This window comes from Amaranthus tricolor, chromosome 13, assembly GCF_026212465.1.
Source record: "Amaranthus tricolor cultivar Red isolate AtriRed21 chromosome 13, ASM2621246v1, whole genome shotgun sequence".
Taxonomy (NCBI): Eukaryota; Viridiplantae; Streptophyta; class Magnoliopsida; order Caryophyllales; family Amaranthaceae; genus Amaranthus; species Amaranthus tricolor.
Window position 1 is genome coordinate 13803275 of NC_080059.1, and position 11278 is coordinate 13814552.

The following is an 11278-nucleotide window of genomic DNA, read 5'->3' on the forward strand; positions in this document are numbered from 1 at the left end:
AGATTGTTGTCCTGCTTAGGCGAGGTTCATCCCTAAAAGGCAAATGCTGCATTCAGGGTCGTCTTAAACTTTTCGAAAGTCCTGGTCTAATATTAATATTGTGCCCCAACAAAAAAAATTAAAAACTTTATTTTAAAAATAAATTACTTTATTATAATTGTAAAAATGAAAGAAAATAAAAATAAAGAAATTTAAAAAAGAAATTAAAAAATCAACAAAAAATATAGTTAAAACAAAGAAAATTAGTTCACATACAATATTTAAATAAAACATTAAAATCGAAAAATAAATTCAAGATTACGGAATTATAATGGTGAAAATCAAAAAATTAAAATTAAAATTTTACTTACTCTAATAAAGCCCAGCTGAAATTAACAAGAAATTTGGATTTTAATGAAATCTTTGCTTGGTTTTTAACAATGGTGCTTAATGGTACTCATTTAAGAAGGTAACAAAGAATGGTGCTTGACTGCTTGACAATGAACAACATTAAACTCTTTTTACAACCATAGCAAACTAATGTCTTTGATTCAAAGAAAGTTTTTTTAAATATTTTTTTTTAGAATATAAATGGTCAAAGTTGCTTTTTTTATTGGAATGTCAAAATGTATTGGTAAGGAAAGTTGCTTTATTATTAGTGACTATCCTCTAGTCTCTACTTATCTTTCTCAATTACAAATGATAGAAAATAATTATTTGTTATTTTGGATTATATGTTTACATTATATAGGCCCTTAATATTTTCATATTTTTTGGGGTCCTGTGCAAAAGACTAGCTTGCCCTCTACATAATCGGCCCTGGCTACATTATATCCTCCTTGCCTTTGAATTCATCAAGGGCTACTCAAGGTCTCACTTAACCCCAAGATGTTTGATCAAGATCGACCTCAAAAAGGCCTATGATTCTATTAAATGGAAGTTCATACCAAGCAATGCTTAAAGGAACTTAGGCTTCCCTAGCACTTTTATTAATTGGATCATGGTTTGTGTTCAATTTGTCTCTTACTTTATTCTCATCAATGGAAGACCCGTCCTCCCTTTAAAGGTACCAAAGGGTTCCCCTATCTTTTTCATTTTGAACATGGAATACCTATCTAGATTCATAGCTCATACGGCACTTCCATCAAATTCCACCCAATGTGCTTCAAATTGAAGATAACACATCTTTTATTTGCATATTCTGTCTATCCTGATCGAACATGTCTGAGGGAGTCAAACAAGTGGAAAGTCTCTGCAGAAGTTATCTATGGACAGGGGGTCTCAATCTTAATAAATTTGTTCGTTTGGAACAAAGCTGCATTGATCAAACAACTTTGGGCCATTGCTTCCGAGAAAGATGGCCTATGGGTAAAGTCGGTTCACTCTTCGTATTTTATCAGACATGATGAGTGAATCGGTTCAACCCTTTCTAGAAGATGGGTTCCAAATTTCATACCGATGTTGTGTTCAAGCGTGGTGCTTTTCTTTGTTTACGGTGTTTGGCTGGATGATGTAACACCTTTTCTTTTAGTAAGTAATAAAATTTTATTTGCCGGAAAAAAAAAACAAAGAGTGCTCATATTGAGCACAAAAAACCGACTAGGAGAGAACTTCCTTTTCTTCAAGAGTCGTTGCATTTTGCGATGAAACAATTATATACAAAAGGTAGGAAGAAACTCCCAACATGAGTCTATTTTGACATTTGAACATGCACAATTCTTGCATGTTTTACATTCTGCAGACACTCCATAAAAAATCAGCTTAAAAGAGTAACTAAAACATAGGTTCTGTATATACCATCTTGGCAGAAACTGTAGAATCCTAATTGATTTCAACCATCCAACCCTTCTTGTCCTCTATCGAACCAGTTTGAATCGCAACGTAAGTTGACGACAGCATCTTTGATACTGAGTTCTCACCTGTTCTGTATTCAACTCTGCATTTGAGAAATACTATTCCATTTAGTCAAGTCCTAAAATTTATTATAAAAATCAACTTTGTAAAGGATAAAGTTGGGGACTAGGCTCATTGTCAGTTATCATGCTGTTGATACTATAGTCCAAATTGTTCAAATTTGTTGTTATCTTGTGTGCTTTTCTAGTTGGTTAACTGAATATGAAGTCAATGTATATCTCATAGGAAATATCCGTTGGATAAGTTATGTTGACAGTCGGACGCGATTGGGACACTTGGACATTTAGTTTGGTTCTAAATCTTGGGATTTTTCACAAACTAGCCAAGTCGGATACTTGAATATGTATCTGTGTCTGACATATGTATACTTACGAGCTCTAGTAACATAGAGATGATCAGTACAAGTTCAGGTTAGGCAAGTCCATGTGCTATCTAGTTTAAGCTTTGAAGTCGATGTCATGTTTAAGCAAGTCGGTTCAGTTTCTATAATCGGCTAAAAGTAGATAGGTTGATTATGTACCTTTGACCTTTGTAAGTAATGCTACCCACAGGAGCAACAACAACGGCAGTTCCAGTGCCAAAAACTTCATCGGCGTCAAGCAAGTCTTCCACTGGGATTGGCCGCTCCTCAACCTATAATAAAATTTGCACCGAGCTGTAGTGAGGTGGAAAAAATATAGTTGATAAAGCTTGAACAGTAATGATTTTAGGCTTCATGAAAACACTATGACGTACATTGTAACCAAGATCGCTGGCTATTTCCATGATGCTTTTTCTAGTGACGCCTGGGAGTATAGTGCCATTTACTGGGGGAGTTGAGATTGTGTTTCCCTGAAATTTAGTATAAAATTTGATGAACCATACTTCACTTAGCAGTTTCTTTCATAACATGCAGTCGAGCTAATGGGTTTCGGAAGCATTACCTTTACAATGAATATGTTACAAGACGAGACTTCCTCAATGTATTTTCCATTTACAGAATCAAGGTATAAAACATCCGAAAATCCATTACTCTTTGCCCTCATCAGTGGCCTCAATGCCTAACAAAAACAAAGTTATGTACTCAATAGACCTTATATACTCCAATGTAATATAAATGAGAAAATGGAATTGTCGTGCTTACAGGCCCATAGTTGCTGATTGTTTTTATTCCACCAGTACCACCACGCGAAGCACGATCAAACTCTTCTTCAATATACAAACTCAATGGGGCACTGCCTTCCTAGAAGACCAGAACGAAATACTATATGGTCAAATTGACGTATTGTAGTCTACAAAAGTCACACTTCCAGTTTTAGAGAAACAGAGAAAATATGGAGTACTACGTAATCATCTTACTTTGAAATAGTAGCCAACTGGAGAAGCATAGATTATGAACATATACTCGGGAGATGGACCGACCCCAAGGATCGGTCCACTTCCTAAGAGCAAAGGTCTCATGTAGAGGGATCCCTTACCAGGAGGAGGAATCTGTCACAGGAATTCAAAACTATAAATGTGTGGAATCGCTCAAATTTATAAGATCAACTTAACATAATAATCTTTCACTAAGGGTAAAATAACAGTTAATCACTACATACCCAGCGCTTGTTGGCAATAACTGTCTGCTTCACAGCATCTATGAATTGGCTGGCCGAAGGGCAAGGCATGCACATTCTTTCAGCACCTACTCTCATTCGTTGAGCATTTTGATCAGGGCGAAACAAGAAAAGCCGGCCATCTTCTCTCCTGAATGCCTTCATTCCTTCAAATATGCCCTTAAAAACACAAAATCATTCATGTCAAATGCTTATATATATATAATTCAATTAATATTTAATTGTAATAAAGTACACTAGTAAGGTATCATGGAACTCCAAGCATCAGATTAAACTTTTGGTTGAAATGGTTCATTGAAATGATATTAAAGCCAACAAGACAAAAAGTTATGGATTCAAGTCTCATTTACTTAAAGTGAAATATTCAAAGGCAGGTACGAGGTGTGCATGTGTTGCTTATAAGCCAAACTCCAAAGGGTTCTCATGTGAGGGATCCTAGGGCTCTAAACATTAGTTTAAGTTTTATATGACTGACAATTCTTCGAAGAATTCACAAAGTCGGTATGAAAACTACACTACCCTAAACATGTATGACTTATATTATAATAAGCTGCTAGTTCTAAACAAAGAAACAGAGGAATTTGCTGACCTGTCCATAGTTCAGCACCCCAGAACAAGGGCTTAATTGAAGATTTCCATAAGGATTAAGTTGGCCTTGAGAAATAAACCCGTCTTCTTGGGAACATTTCATGAAATACATATAATCAGTGGGGGTAAGGCGAAATCCAAGACCGTCCCAGTCAATATCTGCATACTCATCATCACTACCAATTTGGCTGTCAAGGGGAAAACACAAGCTGTTGTCAGGCCAGACACAAATGGTTCATAAGCACAGCTGTTCATACAGAAATGACAAAACTCGTGTTAAATATCGGCTATTTTTAAGCTAGTTTGCTAAGAGAAAGAATCACCAACACCAGTTCTACAGTGTAATCTCAACCAACAATGTTAGCATTGATCAAGTTTTCCAAAACAGCAATCATTGCATATCAAACTAGTTTCGTACCTATAAGCAGGGGATACTGCCTGGGATGTGTAGAAATATCGACTTTCAAGCTTAAGATACTGCATCCAAATTTTGGCAATTGATTATCATTAGCTTTTCAATAATATTTACAACGCATAAAAAACCTTTATAGCATTATGAAACCAAGTAGAAGCGTTACAATTTAAAATAAGGTTGAGCTAGTAATTTAAACTAGGGATTAAATTACCGACAGACTAGCAAAAAAGTAACAATTTGCACGTCCGAATCAAAGAGTCATGCCACCCCCGGTGTGGCTTTGACACTATTTACAAATATTATGAACTTTCAAAAATAATATCAAACGTACATTCACTACATATAAGCAAATCAATGTAAAGTTTCAAATAACTTTTTATTAAACCGGTCAACAACAGTGATACTTAATCTAAAAGATTGAGTTCGTCTATAACTTTACAAAACATACAATCACATACTGCACAATGGCAGCCGAGTGCACCAACTCTCCGGCAACGATGGCAACCAATCGACAATCATATTTGAGTAATCCGACGTGGCAGACATTCTCCACCAGCCAAGCACCTTCCACGGCTAAGCAATAGTATCGTGTGTAGCTCCCTATTGTCTTTGTATAAACTACTGGGTCAAAATTTAATTTAGACTTTTCCTCCTGCATCTTCTTTATGGCCACTTCCAACTCCTCCATTGAGCAACAATTTCAACAAGGATGCATACATTGTTCTCCTAACGGATTGCTTGGTCCACATGAATCTCCTAATGCTTTCTAGGCCAGTGGGCTTTTAATCACCGACATTCAAGCTAATTACTACACTATTAGAATCTCTTCTTGATATATGGATACAGGAACACTTCTAACTTGTCATTCATTGTTGATAATCTCTCATCTTATTCTAATTTAAGCACAAATAATAAAATTATTAATAGAAATGGTCATTCTATTACCATTAGTGGACTTGCTAATGCTAAGACAACCTCTTCTAACTCCCTTTTAACTTAAAAATATTCTTCATGTCCCAAAACTAATTAAGAATTTAATATCTGTGGACTGTGCGTAAATTCACCATCATTAATAATGTCTCAATTAGTTTTGACCCCTTTGGCTTTTTGGTAAATGATATTCAAAAGGGAACAACTCTTATGAGATGTGAGAGTGAGGGTGACCTATATCCTATTACTACCATATATAAGATCCTATCTTCACTCCTTTTCTGATTTGGTCCTTTCTCTTTGGCATGATCATTCGGGAATTCCTTGAGTTTCTATATTAGAGTCTCTTAGAAAGCAAAATCTCATTTTTTTCAACTAAAACAAAAGATTTCATGTTTTGTGCATCTTCTCCGCTTCATAAACATATTAAGTTGACATTTATTTCTTTTATGAATACTACTTATATACTTTTTGATATCATTCACAGCGATATTTGAAATTCTCCCGTTTTAAGTATTAAAGGTCACCATTATTAAGTGCTTTTCTTGGCTAATTTCTCTAAATTTCTATAGACTTTTCCTATCGCTTGTCAGGTTTACCCTTCTTTTGTACTTTTAGAGAGTATGACAATACTTCTTTTTCTAAGATTGCTCATACCTCTCTCCCTCCATTGTTTTGGCACCATGCTCTTATCTTCTTAATATTTACCTAGTCAACTCCTTAAAAATCAATCTCCTTTTCAAGTTTGTTACAACAGAATACCCTCTTTGTCTCATTTAAAGGTATTTGGATGTTTATGCATTACTATTCTCATCTCCTACAATAAACAAATTTCAACACTGATCCACACCTTGTGTCTTTTTGGGTTATCCCAAAAATCATTAGAAGTTGACATGTTATCTTTGATGAAACCACCTTTGCATTCTCTAAATTATTTCCTCCCTTGGATGAAATATTTCTTGCTACCTACTTCATCAACTCTCAAGACCCAACACATCTTTTGGCCGTCATGGCCCAAATATCACTGCTAGAGTTGATGATGTAGTAGTCACTTTTGGCCCTCGCGGCCGTAATTGAAACTTTGCTCCCCGACCTAGATATTGCAGCCTCTTCCCTTGCTCCTATTGAGCAGCATAATCCTTCCCCTATTCCAGCTTCTACGTCCCATGAGAACTATGGAAAAATATTTACTACAAATTAAGACCAAAGCAAAATTAAGCTTTGATCTTACATTTGTAAGGTCTTTATTGATAAAATTGAACATACGAAGTGTTCATTGACAACAAGTAAATGCTTTATTAGTTGAATAAAAGTAGAGGTGTCTTTCGAACGTTCAGGAGAGTTTCGAATATAATATTTTAGCTTGTATTTTCGGTTTTGGAGTATATATATCTTGATAATCTAATTTTAATTTTTATATATAAGATTTATTTTGGATCACACTTAATTTCTGTTAATCGGATTATTAATGTTGAAAAGCAAAATGTAGGAGCATTTATTAAAGGTTAGGTGAAATTTAGAAGTATTTAAAAGAAAAGGCTAAAAAGTCATGGGAGAGAAGTGGGTCATGAAAATAGTCCATTTTAAAACTGGTCCAATTGATATGGTCCTACACCCTACTCCTATCATACATGTCAGAGAAGTAGTTACACCTTACAACTTACAAGTTACTTCTATTTCTATACGAAAGGGAAGATCAACTTGACACGATTTATTTCTCTTACATAAAATGATTAACATAATTTATATGTCTTTTACCATAATGATAAATGTTAATAGCTAAAGAGAAGATGACTTCTAAGAGTACTTAACAACAATCCATAACATTTTTTTCCTATCTTGTTTTTTCTTCTAGTTGCTATTGTCTTTTTTGTTTCTAGTAAATTTTGTTCGGAAAATAACGTATAATAAGAGAAAATGTCATTATAAGTAGCAAACTTTCAATTAAAATAGGATAGGAATCACTTCTTAAAATCAAGTATATCCCTTGTGAGTATATCATATATATGCCTATTAGGGCAGATTCGTAAGTATTAGGCTTTTGTGTCAATTTTATCTTATAAGCTCTTATAATTTTAGAAAAGAAAAATCAAGTTATTTAACTAATACTCAATATTTCGCTTTTTAGTATTGTTTACTCTCGTGTAAAATATTATATATATATATATATATATATATATATATATATATATATATATATATATATATATATATATATATATATATCAGATAATTGAAACAATAAATCAGATAAGTATAATAAGGGATTTTTGAGACTCCTACTTTAAACCGTTTTACACATGCTAATCAACAGCCAAAACACCCATACATATTTTTATGCTCGGTTACTCATTTTGTACTTATAATTACTCATTTTACTACAATGTTTGAAAAACAAACGTGTTCAAGTGAAGATACATTGCTTACTAGACTAGTTGGAGGCCAATACATTACTCCCTCCTCCCCCTCTCTAAATTTTACATAGTATTTTTTTATCTAGCTCGATATATCCCATAATATAACAATTAAAACTGAATTAAAAACGAGTAAAAAATGAGTTTTCATAGACATCTATTCAAATTAAAACGATACACATGAATATAATAAGGTTGTTTGCATCATTGCAATTTGAAAGTTTTAATTCCTAAACTGAATAAAAGGTAGTTGCATGTTTTAAGTTTTGAAAGTTTTAAGTAGTAAATTGTGGTTGATAGTTTTCATTTATGAATTTTATTTTCAACAAAAATTTCACTTTGGTTATTAATCATGATCGTAATTTCGTGTTTTATTAGTAGATATGAGTGTTGAGCGGGAAACTTTATCCACCTACCTAAATCCCCAATACACCCAAATATTTTAATATAATAGGACTATAAAATATTATTTTCTAATTCAAAGCTTATCTAAGAGGTGCTTGATTTGCGAATTTATTTTTCAAAAAAAAATTATTATCTTTTCATTCTTCTTAATATTATTATTCTTATATCCAGCAATGAAATGAAAATATTTTTCATGCCTATTGGAGGCTAAAGTCATTTAATCATCCTCATTCACGTGAAAACCATTATTTATTTTTATATTTATAGTAAGCCAATAAACAATAAATAAGATAATTAAGCATTCTACTTTTTTCAAACAAATAGACCACTTTCCTTTGGTTCTCTGATAATAATACTGTGTACGATAATAATGATTTTTTTCAAAACTGTGATAATACATTTGGTGACAAGTGAGACCACTACATTAGACCGTTAATAATTATTTCATTCATTCCTAAGGAAAATGAAGAAAATTAATATATTTTACTATTTTTGTGTGAGAAACGACCTCAAAACATAAAGTTCATATTCTTATTTCCTCTTTAAGTTGTATTAATTAAGCTATTTTGCCCATATACATAATACGTCTTTCGAAGAGACCGTCTCTCACAACAATTTGTATATATTTTAAATGGTAAAAATATTATTTATTGAAAAATAAATTTAACGGATGAGAAGTGGGATCATAAATATTCAAAAAATATAAGAAAAAATGGAAAAGATAACAATTAAAAGATATTTTCATGAAATTAGTGAGAAATATATGAGAATCATAAAATATATTAAAATAAAGTTAGAGAAAAATATGTAAAAATTATAAATATTATTAAAATCGTAAAATGAAGATAAATAAGAATATTTTTATGCAAATTTTATGATATAAATCAGAAAAATTATTACTAATTATCTATTGAGGTCATTCGACTGTGAGAGGACTTTGGGTCAGCCTAAATTCTTTAAAAAAAATTTCTCCCTATAAAAGTAAAAGTTCAGTTTTCAATTGTTTTTATTTACTAATAGATCATTTATATGTAAGACAGTCTTGTAGGTCTCATATTAGACCGGCCGAAAGATTATATACGAGGTACTATCGTTACCATTTCCAAGTTTACAACTACAACTAAGCATGCAATCAATATTCAATAATCAATACCCATGAGAATTGAGAACTTTCATTTTATATCTAAAAATAAATAAACATATATATTTGGAAAAATAATATATACAGTAAGGGCTGTATATAAGATAAATTTTGTATTTTATTAATGTAGTTTAATATAATTTTTGCTTTTGAAAACTTCAAAATTTAATTATACTTTATTAATTTAGCATTTATTCTTCTTTAGAAAGTAAAAATAATTATATAAAATATTAATTATTTTCATACTTCAACATAAAATTCTCTTAAAACTTTAAAATTATCAATAATAAATAAAATTTATTAATTTTTATATAAAATTTAAGAGTCGTAAATATCATAACTCATATATTTATAGTCATGAGAAGTGTACCTAAATAATCAATTCATCAATTCCTAAAAAAGGTAAGAACAGAAAATTTAATGATGAGTCAATTAATAATGCTTACCCAAATAAACAAAAAATCATTTACACCCTCCATCTCAAAATGCACGTAAACGGTGACGATTTAAATGTACCAAACAAAACCGGTACAAATTTAAGAGGGCTTTACAACTTTAATTGACTTTTAATATCAAAATTGAAAAACAATTCACATAATTTTATGAATTGTTTTGCTATAAATCATCCCTAATTCAACAATCAATGCAATTTATTAATTATTTTTCAAAAATTGTTCATGACTACTTTGATTCGTACTTTTCGTCGCCATGGAAATCAAAAATTAAAACCACGGATCATTCTCATTAACAACGAAATAGAGCATGAAAGTATACACAACAACAAAAGATTACCTTGAATAATCTAATATTTTTATAATTTTTTATAATAATTTTACTTATTGATTAACTATAAATAATTTCCACTTTTGAAGATATTTGCGTAGGTTAAGTTTACGTAACTCGATGACCTGATATAATAGGTAATTCACCAGAAAAATTAAATTAAAAATAAATGTAAAATTTGAGAAAAATTTTAAAAATTCACATAAAGAATTCTAAATGATTAAATAACATAAATTTTTTCAATATCTTTTTCATGTTTTTTTTGAAATTTTATTTTAATTTATTTTTTTTAAAAAAATTGCTATAACAAGTTATCGAGTTATCGAGTTTATTTTAGGATAATACTTCTGAAGTTGGGATTATTCATAGATAATCATTGGGTGAAATTATCGTAAGAAAATTATACAAATGTCGGACTTTTCTAGATAATTTTTCCAAAAAAAAAAGCATGAAGAAGAGGATGAAAAACACAAACCTTAGAAGAAGAAGAAGAAATGCGTTGCAAAAGGGGGATGAATTTAGGGAGGGAAAATCCAGTATTGTTGATCATGATTTCTGATGAACAGCGCAGAAGTAATGAATTATGAATGTAGTTTGGTTGGAGAGAATTGAGAGAAGTGAGGCTTAAAAACAGAAAATGACGGAGAAAACTAAGAGAAATATACTCCGTTTAGAAGGAAGGGTAATTAATGAGAAGGAGGACAAATGGTATAGGAAGAGAATGAGCAGACTGCAGATGTTGTGTGTAATGTTTTTGGGAGCGCAGAGTTGGGAATTATGGGACACTTCATACAACCATAAACAAGCATCCTCCCTCTATTTAATACCACAACGCCATAACCGTTGTACACGGAATCTCTTTTTTCCTTTTTTTTTCAATTTCAATTTTGATTTTGATTTTGATTTTGATTCATGGGTCACTTTCATATGTTAATACGGAGTATTCTTATTTAAGTATGATTACTAGTAGAGGTTTTAAGATTGTTATATTTTGACAATATTACGTTTGTCATGAAATGATGTATGTGTATATCTAAGATTTTATTTAGAAATGTCACGCATTTATACGGATTTTTGTATCGGATTTGTTCTGTTAGAGTGAGCATTGGAC

The 11278-nt window shown here is 31.5% G+C and overlaps 1 protein-coding gene across 1 annotated transcript; it reads right to left on the reverse strand.

The window, feature by feature from the left end:
• Nucleotides 1–749: 749 nt before the first annotated feature.
• Nucleotides 750–11052, reverse strand: LOC130798111 (branched-chain-amino-acid aminotransferase 2, chloroplastic-like). The gene is made up of 10 exons (XM_057660984.1): nt 10643–11052; nt 4498–4556; nt 4081–4267; nt 3474–3650; nt 3232–3363; nt 3017–3115; nt 2817–2933; nt 2629–2724; nt 2414–2526; nt 750–1915 (listed from the first exon to the last, which is right to left on the reverse strand). Exons 1-10 carry the CDS (start codon nt 10715–10717, stop codon nt 1801–1803), a joined length of 1170 nt encoding a protein of 389 aa, XP_057516967.1. The 5' UTR covers nt 10718–11052; the 3' UTR covers nt 750–1800.
• Nucleotides 11053–11278: the final 226 nt, after the last annotated feature.